A 26,695-nucleotide genomic window follows, 5' to 3' on the forward strand; every position below is an offset into this window, starting at 1 on the left:
CAGCAGAACCTTTCAGTCCCAGGGTAATTGGCACATGTGGGAATTTTAAGCCTATTATGTATGTCACTTCTTGGGCCACTTCTTACAAGAAGCACCTCCATGCTTAGTAATGTGACAGCTAGACTTGTTTGATCTTTTATGTCCATGGAATATACATCTTTGGGTGGCACTGACCTTCAAGAGACTAAGTAAAACTGACCAGGTCAGTACACTTAAATGAAGGAAATGTAATGCTTAGTAGACAGATCTGAACCATGTTGGCTGGGTATGTCCCAAGGCCAAGTTTACAGTTTTCATGATCAGATTACATTTTGTTGCATTAACAATTCTTAATTATTTTGAGGATGACACCCACCTGACTTTTGCTTATGAACCATTTGGGCTCTGCTAAAATTGTTTTTGCTCCCTACTGGAAATACCTAACTACCTCAACCAAGATTAAAAGGCTGATAGAAGTTATCTATATAGTATACATAAATAGAAAGATATGATTCAAAGAAGATGTGGCCTAAAAAGTTAGACCTTATTTGTACAGAAGTGGCAGCCCCTTTTCAGGTTTGGAGGCAGAATACTGGCTTTGGGAAGATTAAACTTTTCAGTGTTGATGTGAATGATCTCTTAATAATTACTGAATTATTTAGTTGGTTCTTTGTAGCTGCTGTTCTTTTCTTTCCTACCTGGTTGTAATTTTTGTTGTTGTCTGTGTTGTTTTAAAATAAACATGGAAGAAAAAAACTTGTAGGCTTTGATTTTAAAAGTGGTGTATGTTGATAAAGCATCATTAGTGTTGCATTATTTATTATTATTTGTATTGTAAAAACAGAGCATGGGTTCAGGTCAGACCTGCCTTTCCACAAACAGAAAGGCTCTTTCCATTTATAGAAAAGACGAAGATCCAGTAGAGACTCCTACTGGATAAGGGTGGGAGTCCTCAGCATCTCCTCCCATGCTATTATGGAGGGACACCACCCCCAATCATCTGGAGCAGCTTTTCAGGGTGGCTTGGCAAAAATCACCTTCCCATTCTTTTCTCCAGCAGAACATCTTGTGGTTAGATGTCTACCCACAGATGTCCTCATGGAGCCAACCCCATCTGTTTATTTTAGAACTTAAGGTAGTCCAACAGCTTAAGCCAAGGGTAGCTAATGTGGTGCCCTCCAGCTGTTGGTCTCACAGTTCCCCAGCCAGCATGACCAACAGGCATGGATGACATGTCCAACAACATCTGGAGGGCCCCACATGGGCTAGCCCTGGCTTATGCTGTCTGAAAGAGTTTAAGGCTGCAATAATAAAAACACACACAAGGAGCCAGTGTGGTGTAGTGGTTAGAGTGTTGGACTAGGACCCGGGAGACCAGGGGTCAAATCCCCACTAGGCTGTGAAGCTTACTGGGTGACCTTGGGCCAACCACTGTCTCTCAGCCTAATCTACTTCACAGGGTCGTTGGGAGGATAAAATTGGGAGGGGGGAAACCCATGTTTGTATGCCACCTTGAGCTCCTTGGAGAAAAGGTGGGATAGATGTAATAAATAATAATAGATAGTAAGTGTTGCTGCACGCAGTGGGATTTACTTGTGCAAAAACATAGAACTGTGCTGTGTGATAGACACTTTTGCAATAATAAAAGAATAATTAGTAAAAATAATAACATAGCTCAAAGATCATTCACACTCAGATAGAAACTTTCTGTGAGTTACACATTAACAGCCATACGGAGTAGGGAAAGTTCCTGATTGAATCTCTAACAATTGAAATACAAGACAAGTATGTCAAAGGAGCACAAGTATAAATGTCAGAATAAGATTTTAAATATTTCCATGGATTCATAAAAAAAAAACCTTAAGAAGAGCCCTGCTGGATGAGGCGAAAGACCCATCTAGTCCAGCGCTCTGTTCTTACAGTGGCCAATGAGATGCCCCAATGGGAAGTCCATCAGCAAACTTTGAATAAAACAGCTCTGTTCCCCACCTGCGATTCCCAGCAAATGGTATTCAAAGGCATACTGTCTCTGACAGTGGAGGTAGAACATAGCCATTTGTCAAATATTCAAAATCTGTTGAAGATCATTTTAAGATGACGGCAACTGGTGGTGACTAGGGATGGTGGAAAATATCTGCTAAATCAGACCTGGCACCAGATTCCAACTGAATTCAATAGTTTGCCATCCTTTTGGACCAGCACCTATTTCTTGCTGTAGACTGCGGCTGTAATTGGCACAGATTTTGTGGCTGCAGCTGCAAATCGTTAAGAATTTATTCTTTCGAACCTTCCCCCCATTTTACGTTGTTATTTTTGTAATCACTGCTGCTGCATTCGTAACTGCAGTTATGATTACTGTTTTCCTGCCTCCAAAAAAAGTGGGAACACTGTGATCATTCATGAAAGCTGCCTAAAAATTATGCAATATTTTTCCTCCCACCAAAAAAGCAATGGGAACACTGTGATTTCACGTAAGCTACCTAAAAATTATGCAATGTTTTTCCCACCAACAAAAAAACATGTCAAATACTGTCATCATTTACATAAGTATCTACACTGATAACTACAAAATTTTGGCCACCAATAAAATAAATTAAATAAACCATGTACTGAATCACCCCAAAATGCGCACAACAGATCGAATCGGTAAGAGCAAGCGAGAACAAAAAAAGGGCGGATTGGGATCAAACGATGGACTACCAGAATGCAAGCAGATTGGAGCCGTGCAGTGAACCCCATCCCTAGTGGTAACTGGCACTTTGACATGTCTGCCCAATATTTATGATCACAAATCTGCCTCTTGAGTGAATCTTTCAGAAAACAAATTTGTTGTTTCACTCCCACCCTCCCATTCTAACCAATGACTATTCTATAATGCTCTTGCTGTTTTTTGATGCCAATTATTCTGAACATGTCTGATTGGTGCTCAGAGAATATAGCAGCTTCTGAACATAGAGAGAATCTGACTTTCCAGCTAAACTTCTCATGGAATATGAAATGATGTGTTAAGGGGCTTGAATTGACTTTGCCACCATGCTCAGGGTCTGGTAAATTGCTGCTACTTAGGAAAGTATTTGGCTCCAAAGCAGATTGGAATGACAGTCATGCCTACTACTGGTATCTGAGGCAGGGTATACCTTGCTTGCTTCTGCTTGCTTCTGGATAGAGTCCAGCTTCAGTGAAAGAGGATGAATCTCTAGCCTTGCAGATCCCTTATTCTTTCCTAAATTAAATCAAAGAGATGGCACAGCCCTTGCTTCCTAGATGGCAATGAACTTAACATTTCTCTTTCAGTAAACATATTTTAGACAGCATTGCGTAACTCAAAAAGGTCTGAAAACAGATCTTCATGGTAGGCAACTTGCCAGACAATGATCCAAAAAAGAGACTCAAAGCTACTGTAAACTCTTTAAGGACAATGAGCCTATAAAAACTGGAAAGTAGTATGTAACCTGTTTTGTGTCAGGAACAAAATGGAGACAGCCACGAACACTGTAAGCTCCTCTTTCAACTTTCTCCTGTGTGAATCCAATCCATATACAAGATAAGATTTGTGAGAGAAAGAGTGAGTGACAGTTGCATAAACAACCTTATCTTAGCCATATTTATTGTGAATAAGTCCCAAGGAATTCCATGGGGCTTATTCCGAAGTAAATATACATAGAATTGCAGCCTTACACAGAAAGAGATGTGCTTGGCTCCCCACCCCCGTAAGCCTATGGGGACAGAAGACCATGTGTAGTAACCAGTTTCTGCTTTTCTTTCAGTATTGAACTCTGGCTGGTTTTGCATCATACATAAAATATTTATTCATTTAACTTGGTTATCTCCAGCTTAATCATTAGCATTTCAAAGTGCAGTACATAAACATCAACCATACAGAGAATAAAACAATTAAAGTTAAGCATAAAATCGAACACTACCTAAAATGCCTGCTGGAATAAGAAAGCCTCTGTCATGTACCTAAATTCAGCAAGGAGGGTACCTGCCCAATCTTAGTTTGGAGAGAGTTCCACAGGCTTGGGCCCACAACACTGAATGCAAGGCTTCTAGTAGTTATGAGCCACGCATCTGAGCCATGGGGGACCACCAACAGAGACTCCCCTAAATATTTAATATCTAAAACGGCATATTTGCACTTACATTGTGAACATATAAACATAAGAAGAGCCTGCTGGATCAGACCAATGGCCCATCTAGTCCAGCATCCTGTTCTCACAGTGGCCAACCAGTTGCCATGGGAAACCCGTAAGCACGATCTTGCGGTCTCCCCTCCTGCAGTTTCCAGCAACTGGTATTTGGAAGCATACTGCATCTGATTATGGTGGCAGAGCACAGCCATCATGGCTAGTACCCACTGATAGCCTTATCCTCCATGAATTTGTCTAATCCTCTTTTAAAGCCATCCAAGTTGGTGGCCATCACTGCCTCTTGTGGGAGTGAATACCTTTGCTGTGCAAAGAATTACTTCCTTTTGTCTACACTGAATTTTCTAAGTCCACAAATTTTTGTGTTATGACTCGAGAGGAAGAAAAACTTTTCTCTATCCACTTTCTCCATGCCATGCACAATTTTATACACTTCTATCATGTCACCCCTGACTCACCTTTTCTCTAAACTAAAAAGCCCCAAACGCTGCAACTTTTACTCATAGAGAAGTCGCTTCATCCCCTTGATCATTTTGGATGCCCTTGCGTTCACTTCAATAGTTGCAAATTGTCCTAGGGTAGGTATTTCTGTTTCTGTGGGTTTTTTAAAATTAAACTGCAGTAGCAAAGGGTGTGTGTGCGCGCGGCCGCGCGCGCAGAATTGGGTGACTCAACGCTTTGCTCTGGCGATTAGTGTGTGTTCACAGCCTGAGACAGTCACGTCTCTTCCCTCCTCCCCGACTCGTAAGTTTTAACATTCATATCTGACTGTCAAGGTAGACCTCCTAGGCTGCTACTGAACCACTAAACCTCCAGAGGACGCTGCTGGCCCCTTTCCCGACTTCCACGAGGCGCTCTTGCTGGCGCGCGACTTCCCTCCTTTGCTCCACTCAGACCAGGCGCGGGAAGGAGGACGGGCTCCAAGAGGAGGCGGGTGCGGAAGTGGCTGGCACTGTGGCAGGAGCGTCAGCAGTTCTGCTCGAGGGGCGGGGGCGAGGTGAGTAGAATGAAGGAAGGGGAGGAGGTTCATAGGTAGGGACCCCGCTGCGTTTTGGGAAGGCTTCCTTCGCGTCTTTTTTTTAGCACCCGGAGGTTGGGGGCAGTGGCAGCATAATAGCACGTATCTGCCTTGCGTCCACCAGCTTGGCTTGCTCGTTGCGACCTCTTAGGCGCCATAGAACAGTGGCCTGCTGCTGGTGACGGTGATGGTGGTGGAGGAGGGTGGGATGGGCTGCTGCCGATTAGTGGTAATGTCACTGGCCGTGAAGGGCCCCGGTGTATCTGTTCTGGCACTAGGGTTGAGGAAAACGTGGCTGCCGCGTGGGCAGGGAGAGCCGCTGGCGAGGTCCAAAGGGCAAAAGAGTTGAAGGAGGGGGCGAGGAGGAATCGGGACTCCAGGCTCCTATTTCGCCACAGGCACGTTGAGTGGCCCCTTCGTTCAACTGGCCTGCCTCACAGAAGAGTTGCTAGGATGGGCCACTTCTCTCGCCTTCTCGCTTCCCTTGCAAGATGGGATTCCCCATCTAAATAGTTATTTGTTCATATGGGGAAATGTGGTGAGGGGAAAAACTGCTCACTGGTGTGACATTGGGTGTCTCCCCCCCCCGTGGTGTAATGATGCATGATACACAACTGCAGAGGGGGGATCTTGCAGTATACATGTTTAATTTATACTATAAATTAATTTATACTGTTAAGTCCTAAGGCAGGATTCACCCTCCATGTTCTGATGGCTGTTACAATTATTTTAATGATGCTATGCTATACAATATGTAAGAGAACCAGTGTGGTGTAGTGGTTAAGGTGCTGAACTACAACCTGGGAGACCAGGGTTCGAATCCCCACACAGCCATGAAGCTCACTGGGTGACCTTGGGCCAGTCACAGCCTCTCAGAGGAAGGCAATGGTAAACCACCTCTGAATACCACTTACCATGAAAACCCTATTCATAGGATCGCCATAAGTCGGGATCGACTTGAAGGCAGTCCATTTCCATACAATATGTAAATTGGCTTCTGCCTTCTTATTAACATGAGTAAGAACATAAGGAAGCCTTTGATGATGCGCAAGTTTTTTCTACTATGTTTAAGTGGATAACTTTGGGTCTCAAAAATGCAAGGTCTCTGTCCCGTAGATAGCTGGTGGACTATGTTGGAAAGCTTCCTCTACTGCTAGTGTAAACCTCAGCAGTCTTGGCACTGGTCCAGGGACTTCTAAGGGCCATGGTGACCAAATATTTCCTTTCTCCTTGGAATAATCCTTCCAGTATGGAGCTATGAATGGATAATCCAAGGATTTACCACACCTACTCAAATATTTCCTATTCTTAATGTAGCAATTAAGATAAAATAATTCTGACCTATTTCTTTGCTACTGAGAATTGGGTGCACTGCTTCAGATGTCTCAGTCTTTGTGCAGCATGCAGCTAACCATGTTTATTCAGAATTAAGTCCTACTGAGCTTAATGGGACTTGTTTGAATGTGTAGCCTTAAACTTTTTTTCTCCCTGGGAACGCAAGGATATTCACCAGGAAGACTCTACTTTATTGAAGATTATGGTGAAATCTGGAGGAAAAGGAGTGAATCTAAAAGACAAACTGGAGGGCAATGAGTTGGACTTGAGCCTGTGTGACCTGAATGAGGTGCCGGTTAAAGAGCTGGTTGGTATCTATTTTCTTATTGGCTGTAGAATAACAAAGAATTCTGTAATGCTTTGTAGAGATTCTTGTAAGAGTTCTGAAATTCAGTGGGAAACTGGTTAATCTTTTTTTTAACCTGAATTTTAAAATTCACTTCAAGCTATAAGATTGTTGTATTGGAAGAAAGACACAATTTTGAAATTAATTGTCTAGATCTCATGGAATTGACATGAAGATAAGTTGAGTTTCCACCTTGTTCCCCAAGCATGTGCAGACAATTTTAACAGAATGATGATGCAAAGGAATTCCAGCCTGGCCAAGCAGTCCAAGCCCCCTTTGCACTGGGATTGGTGTGTGTGTTGGATTGGGCACAGGTGTCCACCCAGCCCTGTTCGCTTCTGCCAGCCAGCACCTGCAGAGGGATGCCAGCATTGGTCCACTGGCAAGGAGCTTCTCCTTCTAACGGCTTTTGGGGGCAGGGCTGAACTACTGTCATGTGATAATATCAGGCCTAATCTGTTGGTGTGGCAATCTGCCTGCCTCCGCCTTCCACCCTGGCTGTTAATGAGCAGCAGGCTTACGAATGCAGCAATCACCCTGCTACTCCATAGAGCCCCACTGGGCTGGAGTAGGGATTAGGATTGTTCCCTAAATCATCATGAGTCCTGTTGCTGCAATTGTACTTCCTGCTCTTCCCTGTTGAGTGTATGTTTGTGTCTATGTATGTGTACTGTCTATTCCAGCAAGATGTGATGCTGTGCAGCACTGTTGTAATGTGTACCATAGTTGACAGGAGAGTGCAAGAATTTATTTATGGTAACATCTAGAACACAAGGCGTCTCATTCTAAATCAAAGGTTCAGTTCTTGATCTGGGCTTCAGACCCCTCATCTAAGTCTACAATTCATTAATCTGCTTCACTTGCCACATCATTACAAAAAAGGACAGCACAAATTTAGCCTGGCCTTGGTAGGTAGACAACTAAAAATTTGTGGTCATTGTGAGTCTGCTCCAAAAGGATATGGTCAATCATACTGTCTCTCTAAAGTGTAGTACAGTTTCAGTACATGCCAGAAGTGAAGGGACCTTTGCTATGGCAAGCGGGTTGTGAACTCCAATTACATATCTTTCTGTAAGCAGATAGCAATTACATTTTTCCCCTCTGGAAAATAGGAAACCAATTGATAATGATCCTGTAGGTAGAAAGCATTACCCAGCAGGATAGCCAGATTGATAAAACAACGAGTTGACAAATCTTGTAACTGAAATATATACACTAGTATCAAAATAGAAGTGTCTGTGATAAAGCTGCATTTGGGAAATACAGTTTGTTTAGTTAATTAAAGTTGTGAGAGTTTGAGCCATATTATAGCAACTGTAGAATTCTAAAACTCCATATTTGGGATAAAGGTTAAGATGAGATACTAAAGTTTAATTTGTCAGTAGTCACTGCTAAAGTATGAACTGTAGACAGTTACAAAGTTACAATGCTAAATACACTTTCTAGGGAGCAAGCCCCATTGGGGCTTATTTCTGAGGAAACTTGCATAGACTGTACTGCTCATTTGGTTCTTTGGCTCTTTTTCAGGCAGGGCTTCCAAAGGCTACCATTTTAGATTTATCCTGTAACAACCTTACTACTTTACCTGTAAGTTGCAACTTCATCCCTTCTACAAACATTTCATATAGAAATAGCCTTAAATATCGTCCATCTTCTGTATTAAAATATAGGGTGAGATTGTATTATTTAATGTATATACCACTTATAGGGTGAGACTGTATTTATTTATGTATATACTACAATATGTAGTAATAGCTGTCTTTCTCATGCCCCGTGGTAAGAGTGAATGCTGATGCCATAGTTACTAGAAGGGCAATGTTGATCAGTGACTTATTAAAAGTAATAGATGTAAGTACAGCTGCTTATTTTCAGCAAGCAAAGATACAGTTTTGATGGCAGATCTGTACATCTCATAGTGAATAAATAGCTACAGTAGTAATGTGCATCTTTGAGTTACTAGTCTGCCAGCCATGGCCGCTGGGGAGAGAATGATGTTAGGCTAAAATGAGGGGAAACTTTGTGGACAAGGGATAAACTAGAGGACTAGTGAGTTTATTGTATGGTTTTTCTCTTACAAGATGCTTGGTATGTATCTTTTTCTCCATTTGCAGCCCTAGGATAAGAGGACATGCCTCCATCTTGCAGATAGCTTGGGAGAGAAACTGAGCTGTGTAGGTTTTTGGAAACCCCTTTCCTGTCTGTAACTGCTCAGCTTGTTAAATGTATTAGCTTTTGGCTAAGACGGTTATTGGATTCTTTCACTTGTGTTTTGGGTTGCAGTCAGATTTCTGCAGTTTGACCCACCTGGTGAAACTTGACCTAAGTAAAAATCAGCTTCAGCAACTACCTTCGGAATTTGGTCGCTTGGTCAACTTGCAACACCTAGACCTTCTGAACAATCAATTAGTTACCTTGCCAGTCAGTTTTGCACAACTCAAGGTAATATTTTCACTCTCCAACGTGTGCATTGAGAATGGCCTTGGATTTCAGTCCCAAATATATTTGATATTTTTCTGAAATGTATATCTCTAGTAAAATCAGTGTTTCAGGTAGCAGATAGGCAAAGATCTTTGCTGACATCCGTGTAACTGCTGACTCTGGAGAAAACTTGGTAGTTCTTTTAAACTCTTGGCAAAATGTTGTCTGCATCTCCATGTGTGATAATATTGAATGGCTGTCTATTTATGGCTTGATTCTTTAGAACAAATAGCTATTGTGAGCTCCATTTTTATTTTTGTAGCCTTACGAACAGAAGGTATAGCTAGCAAAAGATGTATATTCTCTTGGTCAAAGAGCTTCGTAAGATTATGCTTGAATCCTAATTTTCTGAGGGTGGAACACCTCTCACTAGATATTCTTTACAAGCAGAAGTGGGGAGGTGATTTTCATCCATTCCCTCCCCCGCCCCATAGTCATTGTGCTCTCTCCCCTTTGTGTCTTTAAGTGCTACTTCCTTGTAGGAACTACAAAATTCCTCTACCTCTAGCTCTTGCATTCCACTCCAAAAGCTTAGGTAACTTACCATCTTGCTAATGTGTTAACACCTCCCCAGCAAGTATATGCATTTATTAAGAAATTCAAATTTATGTTCTGTGCTCAGGATCTGGTAACAGTAATGGCAAATGGAATGCTTCCAAGGAATATACCTTTGAAAATTCTGACAATTTATACCATAATCCTGCATTGTACTTTTGGAATTATGGATCTTAGACTGCAAGATCCTTGTTTGTTGTTTACCCTGGACATAATTTTTGTTTTGTTGTCTTGTTTTCTGATTTTTGTTACATTTGGAATATGTTAATAAACAAACTTTTAAAAAAAACCTGACAAGTGACTTAGTTTCATTTTCTGTGTGTTTTCCTTTTTCAGAACCTGAAGTGGCTAGATCTGAAGGACAACCCTCTGGATCCCACGCTTGCTAAGGTAGCTGGAGATTGTTTGGATGAAAAGCAATGTAAACAGGCTGCTATCAGGGTAAGGCAAACTAATTATTCTTAGTTTTCTTATTCTGTTCATATTTTATGTTCCCCTCTTGGATTTTTATCCATCTCATTCCAAGGCTGTTTGTGATATAATCCAAAGATAAAAATACGCTATAAACATAAAAAGAAATGTATTAAATATATGTGCACTCTCATTTTGCTGTAGATCTTTATATATCATCCAGATTAATTTGTTTTGCTTCACCAATATGGAATAACTACCATACCATGCGTTTAGACTAGAAATACCAAATTTCCTTAGAGCTTGTAGTGGGTAATTCAAGAGGAATTTGGACCTGATATTTTTACAGACAAGCACTAGGGTGATCAGAGTAGTACACCATTGCATTGGTCTCTGTGTTCAGGATGGTGTTTTGGATATGGACAGAGATTCATGCATTGGTGTTAGGCCCCAGGTTAACTGAATATTAATAAATGCCTTTCCTTAGTTTGTCTTTGATGTTTATTAAAGAAAATTCTGTTATATCCCTTCTGCTAGCTGTCTTGGTGAAAACTAATCTCATGTTCTGAATCTCAAAAGGTACTGCAGCATATGAGGGCCATCCAATCTGAGCTGGATCGTGAGAGGCAACGAAAACTACAAGCAGAGCGAGGTAGGCTTAGTAAGCCCAATTACTTTCAGATGTCGGCTGCTTACATTCCTTTTCATTTACATGGTTCATGAGTTGATTGTTGCCTTCAAAGGCATACCCCCCCAATTCCAAATGCATTGCTCAAAATACATAAATTGAAATGGATGAGATTTGGCTGGAGACTTTCCATGTTAATTTGTGATAGGGAAGATGTTTGAATGTTGGTAGTTCATTCAAGGGATTGGTAATCAAAATTCCTGTCATCTCTCTAACATATAAACATTGCATATACTAGCAACATCCAGACTTGCAACTTGTCAGCACTTGTGATGCTAGTATAAATCAAGAGGATCTGTTGTTCTTGACCAATGTTAGCTAATAACGGACTCGGTGCTATAAGCAGGATGGTTAGGCAAATCTCATGTCTGTCTGAAAAGGTGGAAAGTTTCTAGGTCCAAGTGAAACAAATAGGATAGCATCCAACTCCACTTTGCATACTGAACGGGCTTATTCAAATAATTAGTGAAAGCAACTGTTGAGGAGGGGTTGGTCTGGAGACCAAATTGGTTAGTGTACTGAAATTTGCTTGTTGGTTTTTAAGCTGCCTGGAGTATTTTGGTGGAAGAGAAGTATAAAAATCATATAGTAACATGTGGAAATGCTTGTATGTCTGAAAGAGACTACAAGCTTGTGAGAGACTGACACCAAAGAGACATGTGTCCAATATTGCTCATTGCAGTAGGAGTTGAGAGGCAAGGGTTCAAATCACCTCTCAGCCATGTAGGTCACTGGGTGACCGAGGACCAGTCACTCTCTAGCACAGCGTAAGCTACATCACAGGGTTTTGGGGGCATAAAATGGAGAAGAGGGGGAGAACCATGTATGCTGCTTTGAGCTCCTTAGAGGAAAAGTGGGATAGAAGTGTAATAATAGATACAACCCCCTCAAACAAATTCAAATGCTCTTATATGAAATCACAAGTCGCAGTGTCCTATTTTTCCCCCCAGAATCCAGTGTCTTGTGATGTGGTAACAGTTTACAAGACTATTTTATCATGTGACCTCTGGGGGAATGGTTAACCAGTGATGACTGAAATGATCACATGAATCGGGTCTCTGCTACACAGTTATGTTCATATATAGTCTTGTATAAATAAGAGTAATTTAATTGAAATGGGGGCTTGGACAGAATATGATCCTTCCTGACTCATCTCATACATTGTGGTTCTTCAGGCTTTCCAACTGTACATTTGTAGATGGATTGTCATTCAGTCTGTTTGAAGTCATGCCCTCGCTACCCAGAAATTGGATTAGATTATCTTCAAGATCATTCTAGTTCTACATCTCTATCCACTTAAATAGAATAAACAGTTGCAGAGGGAGATGTTTGTTTAAACTCAGGTCAGACCCAATCATATGCAAAGTGGAGGATGGTAGGGAGGTCAGATTTTTAGAGCTAAAGGATATCTGGATTAGGGATGCCAAACTCTGTCACCCACTGCTTATCATGCTATCAATCTCAAGTCTGTCAATCTCAAGTAGAAGTTGGCCCTTCTGCTTCATGTTTCCCGGGAGGGTCATAGACCCATTTTCGGGAGAAGACTGAGACAAAGTAGGAACTGAGCACTTCTGCCTTTTCTGTGTCATCTGTTGTCATTTTGCCATCCTCACTGAGTTGCTGTGCGACCATTTCCTTTCACTGTCTTTTACTATGGATGTCCCTGAAGAAAGCTTTTTTGTTGCTTTAAGCATCCCTCGCTAACCTCAGTTCATTCTCAGCTTTAGCCTTTCTGATGCCATCCCTGCAATTCTGTGATACCTGCCTGTACTGTTCCTTTGTGGGTTGGCCTTCTTTCCACTTCCTGCATGTGTCCTTTTATGTTATCAGGTCAGGTCTAAGCTTTTTGTGAAGCCACATTGGCTTCTTCTGCTGTTTTCCCCCTTTTTTCCTTGTTGGAATTGCTTGCCATTGCGCTTTTAGAATTTCCTTTTTTAGAAACTCCCACCCATCTTGGACTCCTTTTCTCATTAGGGTTCCTTGCCATGGATCCGTACTTACAATTGTTCTGAGTTTATTAAAATCACCTTTCCTGAAGTCCAGGGTGTGCATATGGCTACTCTCAGCTTTTGCTTCTGTTAAAATTAAGAATTCAAGTATGGTGTGGTCGCTTTCCCCCAGAGTTCCTGTAACTGCCACTTCATCCACCAAATCATCTCTATTGGTTAGAATCAAGTCCAGGATAGCTGATCCTCTGGTTCTTCCTCCACTTTCTATAGGAGAAAGTTATTTCCAACACAAGTCAGAAATTTCTTGGAGGGGCTGTGTTTGGCAAAGTTTGTCTCCCAACAGATATCGGGATAATCCCCCATTACTACTACATCATGCCTCCTTGAAACATTGGCAATTTGCTTTTCAAAAGTTACATTCTCGTCTTCTCCTTGATTGGGTGGTCGGTAGTAGACTCCAAGCACCACATTCCTTTTATTACTTGCCCTATTAATTTTAATCCAGATACTCTCGGTTGAGCTACCAAGCTCATCTTCCTGTATTTCTGTGCAGATATTTAACATAATATATATATATATTATGTTATATAAATATATATAACATATATTTAACATATTTAACATATAGCGCGACTCCACCTCCCTTTTTATTCCTTCTGTTCTTTTCAAACAAGTTGTATCCTTCAATTGCTGTATTCCAATCATGGGAGTCATCCCACCAAATTTCAGTTATACTTATCAAGTCATAATCACCCTTCTGTATTAAGAGTTCAAGTTCGTCTTGCTTGTTTCCCATGCTCTGCACATTAGTATACAGACATCGAAGACCATGTGATTTGTGGCTTGGCTTCCTTACTGCATTTTTCTGAGGACTGTTACTGGCCCCTATTAGAGACAATCTCTCTGTTCCCGTTACTGTGCACAAGCCTTCATCAGTCGTTACCACCAAGTTTACGTCTCCCTCCCCCTTAGGATTCAGTTTAAAGCCCTACTGATGATCTTCTCCATGCTGTGGCCAAACACATTCTTCCCGTCCTTGTGAGATGCAACCCATCACTTGCCAGCAGTCCATCTTCCAGGAAGCATAGCCTATGGTCCCAGAATCCAAATCTCTCATGTCAGCACGACCTTCATAGTGATTCATTCACATGGAGTATTTTTCTTTCCCTTTCTACTCCTCTTCTAAGTACTGGAAGGATGGATGAAAAAACTATCTGGGCCCCAAAGTCCTTGAGTTTCCTTCCCAGAGCTTCAAAGTTTGATGTGATTTTTTCATAGCTCCGTTTGGCAGTATCATTTGTTCCCACATGGATGAGGAGAAACGGATACCTGTCGGTGGGCCTGGTGAATGATGACAACCCTTCCATCACATCTCTAATCCATCCTCCTGGTAGACAGCATACCTGGCGAGTCCACGGATCTTCTTGGCATAGTTGGGTTTCGATCCCACGCAGTAGGGAGTTTCCCACTACTAGTACTCTTTTACTGATGTGGGGCGTAGTTTCATTGCCCCTGCTTGATTGAGCTTCAGCCTCTTGCTCGTTATCGCACAGGGTGTCCTGTAATTCTTCCACCACAGGCTGTCCTCCAGTCTCATCCCCGAGTGGTTGAAAGTGGTTCCATAGTTCCACTGGTGAAGGGTGTCTTCTGGCTCTTCTGCTCCTAACTGTCACCCTTTCACACAGAGTTTCCTCCACTTCATTGCTCCTCTCCAAAGCAGCCTCCTCTTCTGCTACCACATGCTGTTGCTCTTCCACCTCCACATCTCTTTGCTGCTGTTGTTCCAGTGTTCTGTCTAAGAACTCTTCATCTTCTCTTATAGTCCTCAGTGTGGCCAGCTGCCATTCCAGGCCTCCTACTTTTTCTTCCAACAGTGCCATGAGCCACTTGTTGCACATGTACGCCATGTTGTTCTCAGGCAAGAAAACAAACATGGCACACACCTTGCAGGTCACAACCACTGGAGTATCCTTCCCATTCATACCCTACCTTTTGTTTCTTTCTGACTACTTGTTTTGGAGTGGTCTGTGCTTTGTCCTGCCCTACTTCAGGGTAAACTTGAGAGTCCCACTGGTATGCGGTGTGCTGTACAAGGATAATTTTTTATTTTTTTATTCTTTTAGGGGGCCCCTCCTTGACCTCCCCTGTTGAACTCCTTTGTCAAACTCCTGTTTGCTCTCCCTGTTTGCTTGCTCTCTGAAAGCTGGCTTGCTTATATGTCCTCACCTGTGGACCAACTGAGACAGCTCCCTCTGCTCTGCTCAGTTAGGAGTCAGGAAACATTTTGTCACATTCCCTAAAGAATGCTTTAGTATTTTATATTTGTATAGTACTCCTGATATTGCACTAGGAGATGCTGAGTATTGGGACTGCTAACACTATTGGCCCAACACCTGTGGCAGGGCATACTCTAGACCTGATTTTTGCGACTGGACATGGCGATGGTGATCTGAAAATAGGGAGTCTTACATCAGCCCCTTTGTCATGGACAGATCACCGCTTGTTGAAGTTTAGACTTACAGCGGCTTCTCCCCTCTGCAGGGGTGGGGGACCTGTTAAGATGGTCCGTTCCCGGAGACTAATGAATCCGGATGGCTTTCAAAAGGCTCTGGGGAGTTTCCCGGCTGATAGGGCTGGCGCTCCTGTCGAAACCCTGGTCGAACTGTGGAATACTGAAATGACCCGGGCAGCTGACATGATCGCTCCTGAGCGCCCTCTCCTGGGTAGAGCTCATACAGCTGCATGGTATACTCCAGAGCTGAGAGCGATGAAACAGTACAGGAGACGGCTCGAGTGCAGATGGAGACGAACTCCTGATGGATGCAATTCTGCACTGGTAAGTGCCTATACCAAGTTGTACTTAGGGGCAGTGTGAGCAGCAAAAAAACAATATTTTGTTGCCACTATACAATCTTCTATCTGCCGGCCGGCGGAGCTTTTTAAAATTGTCCGAGGGCTGTTACATTCTGGTCCTAGGGACATGATAGATCCATCTGAAGCCCATTGTAATGAATTTGCTAGGCACTTCCAGGATAAAATCTCTTGCATCCGTCAGGACTTGGACTCCAGTGTTATAGCAGTGGAATCAAATGAGGTATCCGGAGCACAGTCTGGTCATGATTTTTTGGATGAGCTTCAATTGGTGCAGCTCGAGGACGTTGACAAGGTGCTTGGACAGGTGCGTGCAACCACTTCTGTGTTGTACCCTTGCCCCTCCTGGCTAATAAAAGCTAGCAGGGTTGGAACTGCCGGCTGGGCCAGGGAAGTGATTAATGCCTCACTACGAGAGGGAGTGGTCCCTGGCTGCCTGAAAGCGGCGGTGGTGAGACCAGTTCTGAAGAAATCTTCCCTGGACCCAGAAAATTTTAACAATTACAGGCCGGTAGCAAATATTCCATTCCTGGGCAAGGTCCTAGAAAGAGTGGTTGCGGACCAGCTCCAGACGCTCTTGGATGAAACCGATTATCTGGATCCATTTCAATCGGGTTTCAGGCCCGGTTTTGGCACAGAGACGGCTTTGGTCGCCCTGTATGATGACCTTTGTCGGGAGAAAGACAGGGGGAGTGTAACTCTGTTGATTCTCCTTGATCTTTCAGCGGCTTTTGATACCATCGACCATGGTATCCTTCTGGGGAGACTCGCTGATTTGGGAGTTGGAGGTACTGCTTGGCAGTGGTTCTGCTCCTACTTGGCGGGTCGTCTCCAAAAGGTAGTGCTTGGGGAGTTTTGCTGGACACCCTGGGCTCTCCAATATGGAGTTCCGCAGGGGTCAGTGCTATCCCCCATGCTTTTTAACATCTACATGAAGCCGCTGGGTGCTGTCATCAGGAGTTTTGGAGTGTGATGCCATCAGTATGCTGATGACACGCAGCTCTACTTCTCCTGTTCATCTTTTTCAGGTGAGGCTGTCATGGTGCTGAACCGATGCCTGGCTGTGATAATGGACTGGATGAGAGCGAATAAATTGAGGCTCAATCCAGACAAGACTGAGATGCTGTTAGTAGGTGGTTCTCCTGATCAAATGGTGGATGTTCAACCTGTCCTGGATGGGGTTGCACTCCCCCTGAAGGAACAGGTTCGTAGTTTGGGAGTTCTTTTAGAACCATCCCTGTCACTAGAGGCACAGGTAGCCTCAGTGGCACAGAGTGCTTTTTACCAACTTCGGCTGGTGGCCCAACTACGCCCTTATCTGGACAGGGAAAACCTTGCTTCAGTTGTCCATGCACTGGTAACCTCTAAACTAGACTACTGCAATGCACTCTACGTGGGGCTGCCTTTGAAGACGGTTCGGAAACTACAGCTTGTGCAAAATGCGGCGGCCAGACTGTTAACAGGGACCAGGCGGTCTGAACATATAACACCGATTCTGGCCCGCTTGCACTGGCTGCCTATATGTTTCCGGGCCCGATTCAAGGTGCTGGTTTTAACTTATAAAGCCTTACACGGCTTGGGACCACAATACCTGATGGAACGCCTCTCCCGATATGAACCTACCTGTACGCTGCGCTCAACATCAAAGGCCCTCCTCCGGGTGCCTACTCAGAGAGAAGCCCGGAGGGTAACAACGAGAAAAAGGGCCTTTTCAGTGTTGGCCCCCGAGCTATGGAATGCCCTTCCTGATGAGGTACGCCTGGCGCCAACATTACTATCTTTTCGGCGTCAGGTAAAAACCTTCCTCTTCTCCCAGGCATTTTAAACATGTTAAACATTTTAAACTTTTAAACATCTAAATTATTTAATATGTTGACATTTTAATTATCTTAATGTTTTAACATTCTTACCAATTTCACATCTTAACATCTTAATATTTTAGTATTGAGTTTTGCAGTTAGTTATGCGTTTAATTATGTTTACATTTTTTGTTTTAATTAATTCATTTTTTAACTTGTGTTATATATGGCTTTTTACTTGTATTTCAGATGTTTATTTGTTGTGAACTGCCCAGAGAGCTTCGGCTATGGGGCGGTATAGAAATTAATTAATTAAATAAATAAATAAATAAATAAATAAATGAATGAATGAATGAATGAATGTATGCACATTTGTATGGAAGGATTGTCTCTTGTGAGAAAAGTGGTCACTGTCCATAGCAGCGTGTTGCTCTTAAGCCAGGCAATGCATTTTTCTGTGGTGATCAGCGAAGAGAAACTACTGCCTGTACTGGATATCCTCAAGATATAACCTGTATTTACCATACAATAATATATTTTTTACCTATTACATGGCAGTGGGTGTGTCAGGAATTACCCTGGTTCCTCGGTCTCACTTCATGTAAAACAGGCTTCTGTAACTCTTTCGCTGCACCAATTCACATAGAATACTTCTTTAAACCCTTCCAGTCACTTGTATGGAAGGCTTTAGGCATGAGATGACATCACCACTGAGAGTCAGTATAAATCTTGAACTATGCTGTAGGATTATTACAGGGATATTTTTTACAAAAAGGAATAGGGTTGCTTGCTTTGGGACTTTACAGATGCTTGCTGACAGGTTCTAAGTTCTCCAGAGACACCGTTGCCGACATCAGCCTCCAAGTGGCTCTTGCCACACAGGCCAATTTCCCTAAACCTCCACCCCCTTGATACCAATTACTTCCACAACAGAGTCCAGCTACTAGGGCCGATCTGCCTTTGAACCCCCAAAGTTCCTCTGATTATGCTCCTAGCTGTGGGACAGTTTAACTAGTGTTATCTCTTGTGTTACTTCCTTCTGGCAAGATCTTACTTCAGGGCAGCCCCTCAGACTCACTCAGTCACTGGCTGTCTTCACCAGGCCACTATTAATGACACCCTGGATTATGCAGCCACGAGAGTGGCTATACAGTATAGCCAGCATAGATTTTTTGCATTCCGCAATATTAAATGGAAATTACCCTCATGCCATTCTGCTGCTTCCCATAAGCACATTTCAAAACAAAAACTTACAAAACTTATGGTCCTGAACTCAGAAATGCTTGTTTAACAACCTTCTAAGTTTTCATGGTGATACACAAAGAGAGAATCGAGAGTTCAAAGTGTAAAACGAGAAAAAAAATCCAGATCCCTGTTGGACTTTTTTCTGTCAGTAACCTCATAATTTGTTGAGATTAATTAAAAATCAGCCATGTTCACAGAGTACCTGTAATCCTGTTACTGACCTTGCCCCATACTCTGACCTTCATCTTCTGCAGTTTAAAAGTTAAAAAAAATGCCTGGCTGATTTTTAATTTAAGAAATTAAACATTGAAGTCTATTATAGTGTTGGTCATGCTAAGTAAGAACCACCAGTGTTCTAAAAGCTAGACTCACAGCTGTTTGGCTTGACTAATCAGGGAGCCACACCCACGCCAGACCTTTATTTCACTTTAGAGTGTCATGGCTTCCCCCAAAGAACCCTGGTAAGTGTAGTTTGTGAAGGGTGCTGAGAGTTAGGAAACTCCTATTCCCCTGACGGAGCTCCAGTGGCCAGAGTGGTTTAACAGTCAGCCCTTTTCTGGGGATTATAGCTTTGTGGGGGTGGAATAGGGCCTCCCCTAGCAACTCTCAGCACCCTTTGTTAATTACACTTCCCAGAATTCTTTGGGGGAAGCCATGACTGTCTGAAGTGAAATAAAGGTCTGGTGTGGATGTGGCCAGTGACAGCTTTGGTTTAAATTTGGGTGGGAGACTGCATGTGCCTGCTGTAGAATAAAAAGGTGGGGAAAATCCCAAAAAACAATGATACTGTTCACAATGTTTTCCTTTTGTCCAGTGCATGCCAACTCAATCTCCTCCCCTTCCCTCCACCTTCCTCCCTACCATCCCCCCTCCTCCTCCTCCCTCCCTGGGGGGGGGGCAGGGCAGGGACATCAGAAATGATTAGCTACCAGGGGCAAATGCTGTCCACTATGACTCTGATCCAGTCAATTTATGGAAGCTGATTTTTATCCTAATTATACAGGCACAAGAGTGGCTGTATACTATAGTCAGCATGGATTTTTCACATTCCACAGTGTTAAATTGAAAATACCCCCCATGCCATTCTGATGCTTCCCATAACCTCATTTCACAACAAAACCTTAAACATACTCCTAAACTCAGAAACACTTGCTTAACAACCCCCTAAATTTTCTTGGCAATACACAAAACAGTCAGAGAATTGAGAGTTCAAAGTGTAAAAAGAGAGAGAGAAAACCAAAACCCTTTGGGACTTATTTTCTGTCAGAGTTCTCATAATCTGTTGAAATCAATTAAAAATCAGCCATGTCCACAGAGGATCTGTAATCCTGTTACTGACCTTGCCCCATACTCTGACCTTCATCTTCTGCAGTTTAAAAGTTTTAAAAATGCCTCGCTGATTTTTAATTAATTTGAGAAAATTAGCATTGAACTCAGTGATAAGGCCAAGCATGCTCAGTAAGAACCAACTGTCAATGTTCTAAAAGCCAGACTCAAAGCTGCTGAGCTTGCCTAATCAGGGGGCCACATCCATGCCAGACCTTTATTTCACTTTAGACAGGGCTTCCCCCAAAGAATCCTAGGAAGTGTAGTTTGTGAAGGGTGCTGAGAGGAGACTCCTATTCCACTGACAGAGCTCCAGTGACCAGAGTGGTTTAACGGTCAGCCACTCTGATTGAAGCTCTGTGAGGGGAACAGGGCATCTCCTAGCAACTCTCAGCACCCTTCACTAACTAAGAATAAAAAGGTGGGGAAAATCCCAAAAAACAATGATACTGTTCACAATGTTTTCCTTTTGTCCAGTGCATGCCAACTCAATCTCCTCCCCCTTCCCTCCACCTTCCTCCCTACCATCCCCCCTCCTCCTCCTCCCTCCCTGCCCCTGCCCCAGGTCAGATTCACCTTTCCTAAGCATGATTGTACAGGAATACCCCGCTATACGGACCTTCACTTTACAGACACTCGCGAGTACAGACATACTTACAGTAGCACCATTCCCGTTTACCTACTTCGCTTTGCAAGAATGGACACTTAACCTTTGGTTGTGGCCTGTTCTTTCAGTGGGGGGTGGAAAGAGGCGCGACCGCAAATCAGCTGGGAGGGGCAACACAGCTGAGAGGCGTGGCAGCACAGCAGCAGAGGCTTTAGCATGGGGCTTTGAGGCTCCATGTGAAGGAAAGGTGGCACAGTGGCGGCGCAAGTGAAAAAAGGTAGTGCTTCACTTTAAGTACATTTTCGGTTTACGTACTTGCTCTGGACCCACTGCGTACGTTAATGCGAGGTATTCCTGTACAGGAGTAAATCCCATTGAACTCAAAAAGCATGAAAATGATCAAACTTGCCCTTCCCTCTTCCTCCCTCAAATCCCCTCCCCCCACCTTCCCCTCCTTTTCCTGTCCCTTCTCCCCTCCTTCTCCATGGTCAGTTTTACTTTTCTAAGCATGCTTGCATGGGAGTAAATCCCATTGAACTCAATAAGCATTCAAATGATCAGACCTGCCTTTCCACTCCCCCTTCTCCTTCCTCCCCCCTGCGCACTTCAGCCCTCCCTCCGCCCCATGGTCAATTTCACCTATCCTAAGCATGATTGCATGGGAGTAAATCCCACTGAACTCAGTAACCGTGCATATGACCAATCCATTCTCTGCAAACTTGCACAGGATCCCATTTCTTACCTCCTGGATTAAAAAGCAGAGAAATTTACTAATAGGCAAAACAAACCTTTTGGTATAAGAGTGTACCTATAGCCAACAGTATTTCTGTCAAACGTTAAAAAGTAGGGAAATTGGACAGCTATAGTGAATGACCTGACCTCTTGTCTAAGATACTGTACTACCCTAGACATTTGTAAAAAAAGCAGACACAATTTGAATTAGTCTTTCACAGTCCAAGTCGCTTCCTGTGTAGCTTGGAAGAATTTGGTAACGTGCCTCTGAGCATATGGTGAGTGGGAGTAACACCTGCAATCAGCCCAAATAACAGAAACAAGATGTGCTGTGCAGATCTTGTTTTAGCAGGGAGGAAGCAACAATATTCAGGTATAATTAATATAGTTAACTATATACAGTTGATGTAGTTCAGATAATCTCTTTAAATATGTTTGATTTACTGTGCAATTTTAGTGAGGTTCCTATAGTAAATCATTTTCTTTCGCTTCTGTTTCTATGAATATGTGAAGTACAGCAATACTTTCCAAAATTTACACTTAAAAAACTCCAAAAACAATTGTGGAATAATGGTATTGACTATTCTGTAGAATAGTCTCCATTGGACATAAGGAGTGTCTCAGTTTGAACAAGATAAAACAGTGGGAGGTGAAATACATTCTAGCAAATCTCCAGGTGTGCTTTATGTTTTTAACTGACCATGCCCACCCTTCCTTAAGTGGGGTGGTTTAAGCATAGCAGACTGAAAACATGCATCTTGGGCCGGCCAGGTTTGTTTTTTCCCAACAGCTATTCATTGCTTCAGTAGCAACGTATTGTAATCTGTCTCATCTTCACCAAACTGCATTTTCAGATTCAACTGTTAATGCACCCTAAATAGAAATAGAACATAATCTCCAGTTTGAAACACAAAAGGCTGTCTTCATCATCATATGCCATTGACCAATAAAAAGGCTTTGAAATTAATAAAAATAAATTTGATACAGATTTCTAGAATGAATAATGAGAGAAATATAATTTTCTAGGTTAGTTTTTCTGTAGAAACAGTAGTAACTGGAAAGAAGCAAAGTAAGAAGAACACCAACGAACATACAAAAATGCAATTTTTCATCTTTGGAGATGGCAGGTGTTGCCACCACTCACCGTATGCTCAGAGGCACATGTTACCAAATTCTTCCAGGCTACACAGGAAGTGGATTGGATTGTGAAAGACCAACCCAAATTGTGTTTGCACTATTACAAATTTGTAGAGCAGTCCAATATCTCAGAGAGGAGGTCAGGTCTCCTGCTCCCCTGGTGCATTCACTAGAGCTGCCCAATTTCCCTGCTTTTTAAAGTTTGATAGAAATACCTGTTGGCTACAAGTATATTCTTAAACTGCAAGGGGTTTTTTTTGCCTATTAATGTATTATATATGGGCCTCAGTCTTTCCCTCAGCTATATTCTCCAACCAGCTCCTCTCTCCAGCACTCCAACTCCCAACTCCCTGATTGACCATTAAATTCCAACTGCCTGTAACTTCCACCCAATCAGAATTTACCTGATCAGGTCCATCTACTAGAATCTTAAAGCGATTGTGTCTCTCTCCTCTCAGAACCTGTCACCCAGCAACCAGTGCCAAGCAGGCTTATAACAATGTACCAAAACAAGGCCTCATGGGAATCACAGAGCTCATATAGTATTTCTTTAAACACAAACACAAATAGCATTTCTCCACAGGGTGCAAAAAAAGAACATGGAAATGAGCTGCCTTCAAGTCGATTCCTACTTACTGCAACCCTATGAATAGGGTTTTCATGGTAAGCGGTATTCAGAGGAGGTTTACCATTGCCTTCCTCTGAGGCTAAGAGGCAGTGACTGGCCCAAGGTCACCCAGTGAGCTTCATGGCTGTGCGGGGATTCAAACCCTGGTCTCCCAGGTTGTAGTCCAACACCTTAACCACTATGCCACACTGGCTCTCTGTGCAAAACGTAGGAGATTCTTAACTAGTTTGCAGGTGTAACTCCCATTCTTTCAGGACCAACACAGCAACCATTACCACATTATTGTACTGGATTAAGAGGCAAATGATGGGAATGCTTTGTTTGTACTGATACTCAGAGCTGGAGAAGAAGCGTGAGGCAGAGCAACGAGTGAGGGAAGCTCAAGAGAGGGAACTGCGGAAGCGGGAGAAGGCTGAAGAGAAAGAACGCCGGAGACGGGAGTATGATGCCCTGAGAGCAGCAAAGCAGGAAATGGCAGCGCAGTCAAGGAAAGAAAAGGGTGAGAATCCAAGTAAGTCAAGAAGAAGTGTATGCCTGAGAAGGGGAAAGTAGTGGAAGTTGAGTGTACTTAGTTGCGTTTTTTTTAATCTTACAAAACTTACTTAATTACTTATCATAAATTGAGAAAGAAGGGGGGTTGCTTGGGGGTACTCCTGGATCCAGTATTGTCATGGAGGCTCAGGTGGCCTTGATGGCCGGGACTGCCTATCTCCAGCTCAGGATGGTTTGCCAGCTGTAGCCCCTTTTAGACTGATTATATAACTACTATATTCCATGCTCTGATAACTTCCAGATTGCGTTATTACAATGCCCTCTCTGTGGGGCTGCCCTTGGAGATGATTCAGAAACTTCTACTGGTCCAAAATGCCCCAGATTACTGGCTGAGTTCCATTCAGAACTTGTGTGTTCTAAAAGAGGTACATTGGTTGCCAGCTCATTTTTGGCCCCAATTCAAGGTTCTCAACATTGGTGTTTAAAGTCCTAAATGACCCAATCCCCAAATATATGAAAGAGCACTACCTTCCTTACAGACCCCTCGAGTATTGAAAAGGGCAGAGGGGGCCTACATTCTTGGTAGTTTTGCCATCCTCAGAAGTTTAGGGAGTGGGGACTGCCCAGGAGAGCATACTCTATGTTAGCCCTTGAGTTGTAGAACTCCCTTTCCACAGAGGTGTGTCTGGTACCTTCACTATACAGCTTTCTTCCTATGCTGAAGATGCACCTCTTTACCCTGGCCTTTGATACCAAGATTTATTTTTAGGACCCACCCTGTTCTTCTGACTGTAAATTGTTTTAGCTAATTTTAATATTATTGTAACCTGCCTGGGACATTTTGGCGAAGGGTGAATAAGAAATCACATTAGTATTATTGTAATAATGGTAAATAATTTGATCTCACAAGCTAAGCATGGTCACCCAGTTAATATTCAGAAAGAAGAAATCCAAACTACGTCATAGCCGTGTTATGGCTTCATTTAGATAACTACTATACAGTTGTTTCTGCTGATATAGAATGTTGTCTATGCCTTCAGTGGACTTATTTTGCATTTATAGAGCTATTGGAGTTTAGATTTGTCAATATGTTCAGCACAGAATTTATTTACTATGTCATTCCTTGTCCATTTTTTATTTTTACAGAACTCTCCGTTTCCCATCCATCAAACCCACCCCAACACAAACGGTCCTGGTCTAGAGTCCTATTGAAGATATTACTGTTCCTGCTGCTAGGTGCCCTCAGTACTCTGGCTATTTGTAAGATTACAGAGTTGCAGCGCCAGCCTGTATGCATCAGTGTGAACACGCTCTATGAAGATGTACTAACCCTTTTGCAAAGTCGTGAAATCCTTCAAAATGTACTGCAGCCAAACACACAGCAGTAGCGTCTCGATCCTTCCTTTGTCAGTACCTCCTGCTGTTTTTGTATCAGTACAGCCAGAATTCCTATGGAATTAAGCACCGGTGACAATTACCTTTGGTCATTCAGCATTGGGTTTGGTGGCCTAATTCAAACAGAGCAGAATCACTGCCCAGATCACTTCCCTTGACCTGCAGCTCCTGTAGTAAATTAGAACTTACTGTCATTTCCTTCCTCCATAATGGAACCTTTCCTAGGCTACTGGTTTGTAGACAAGTAAGGGGGGATAGTACTCTTAATAGCAGCCTTGCTCTGAGAGTTGACACCTGTTTTGTCATCTTAAGAAGTTTTTGCTATTGCAAATACATGTTTACTCTGGGAACAAGTACTTTACTAGGATGATTGAATGCAACCATTCATGGGGGAGTGGAGTAACGGTTAATGTTACCTTGTGTACATACATATGTAATTTTTCTCAGCAACTTTTTGTTGGATTTGTAGGTGGAAACTGGTGATTATAGGTTGTAAAACAACTGATCTAAGGTATGCTTTTTGGAAAATGCATATCTGTGTATGTATGCATCTGCTAAGACCTGATTCTTCTCTTCCCAGATATTTGTTGTGCCAATGAAAATAATGTCAGTGTCTTATGAATTCTGCACCCAAAGTTAGCAATTAGCTATGTAATTTTGATTAGCTGTATAATTAAAATGTTTTTTTTACATTTTTGAATTGTTTAAAAACAACTTGGGTGCAGTTATTATGTCCTTGTGCATCTTAGCCTTATGTTCGGTGCTTCTGCCCATGTAACATTTTTCCCTCACGTGAGCTATTTGAGACAGTTATCAACTCAGCTTTGCTTCCACCTTGTTTTGCTCATTTGAGCAGGTGGTGAATAAGCAACAATTCTTTTCCTCTGTCCTTGTGCAAATGCTACACAGCTACTACCTGCTATTCTTAAATGTCCTGTTGGCTACCTAAGGACAAGAGTACCTCCTCTCCACAGGCAACTTCTGCTACTGTAACCAACAGCTTTATCAGCTGTTGAGATAACATAGATTATATCTGGTAAACCCTTCCTAGGGTAAAATCCTATTAAATTCAGTGAAACTTACTTCTGAGTAAGTATAGATAGGCTCAGAATGGCAAAGTGTTAAAAGTAGTATCCTGTGTAGTCTAAAGAGGATCGAAGATGAGAAATATAGCTTTGGCATGTGCTGTTTGTGTGTCACTGCATTAGAAATGCATCCTAAAGTCTTTTTAATTGTTCTATTAGTTACATAGTACTATCTATCAATGGGCATGGTGTCTTACAGAGTAGAAGTCCCTGTGCTGAGAGCTTGCAAATTAAAATTTGTCACAGGGGAAACAGCTGATGAAAGTGGATGTGGAGTAAACGGAGGAAGAATGTGTGATTCTGTCACTTAAAGACTTAGTTGCAGTGGGGCATGTGAACTAGGGGATTGCACAAAACACTTCATGAAAAAAGTGGACCTTGGAGAGGGAATTGAAGGAAGTAAGAGAAATGGCATCATACAGAGCTGCAAGGACATAGTCCTTAGAAGGATTAGAAGACCTTTACCTAGCT

At 42.6% G+C, this 26,695-nt stretch overlaps 1 protein-coding gene across 4 annotated transcripts; it reads left to right on the forward strand.

Annotated features, from left to right (window-relative positions):
• Positions 1 to 4,916: 4,916 nt before the first annotated feature.
• Positions 4,917 to 25,853, forward strand: LRRC59 (leucine rich repeat containing 59). 4 transcript variants are annotated; one of them, XM_061616059.1, is made up of 8 exons: positions 4,917 to 5,124; positions 6,647 to 6,787; positions 8,354 to 8,413; positions 9,107 to 9,265; positions 10,196 to 10,300; positions 10,850 to 10,922; positions 23,590 to 23,751; positions 24,891 to 25,853. In XM_061616059.1, the coding sequence occupies exons 2-8, from the start codon at positions 6,683 to 6,685 to the stop codon at positions 25,130 to 25,132; spliced, it is 906 nt and encodes a 301-aa protein (XP_061472043.1). In that variant the 5' UTR covers positions 4,917 to 5,124; positions 6,647 to 6,682; the 3' UTR covers positions 25,133 to 25,853. The 4 variants fall into 4 exon arrangements, with proteins under 4 accessions (XP_061472043.1, XP_061472040.1, XP_061472041.1 ...); XM_061616056.1 differs by having other exon boundaries at positions 4,928 to 5,124; positions 23,590 to 23,763; XM_061616057.1 differs by having other exon boundaries at positions 5,117 to 5,159; positions 23,590 to 23,763.
• Positions 25,854 to 26,695: the final 842 nt, after the last annotated feature.

The sequence above is a fragment of the Rhineura floridana genome, chromosome 3 (genome assembly GCF_030035675.1).
Source record: "Rhineura floridana isolate rRhiFlo1 chromosome 3, rRhiFlo1.hap2, whole genome shotgun sequence".
Taxonomy (NCBI): domain Eukaryota; kingdom Metazoa; phylum Chordata; class Lepidosauria; order Squamata; family Rhineuridae; genus Rhineura; species Rhineura floridana.

What these genes read in the sequence shown, in the direction of transcription:
- LRRC59 (XM_061616056.1), top strand. Translation starts at nt 6,683, where the DNA reads ATGGTGAAATCTGGAGGAAAAGGAGTGAATCTAAAAGACAAACTGGAG. An exon ending in ACAACCTTACTACTTTACCT is followed by an intron (nt 8,414 to 9,106) that starts GTAAGTTGCAAC and finishes TTTGGGTTGCAG; the next exon opens with TCAGATTTCTGCAGTTTGAC. An exon ending in TCAGTTTTGCACAACTCAAG is followed by an intron (nt 9,266 to 10,195) that starts GTAATATTTTCA and finishes TTCCTTTTTCAG; the next exon opens with AACCTGAAGTGGCTAGATCT.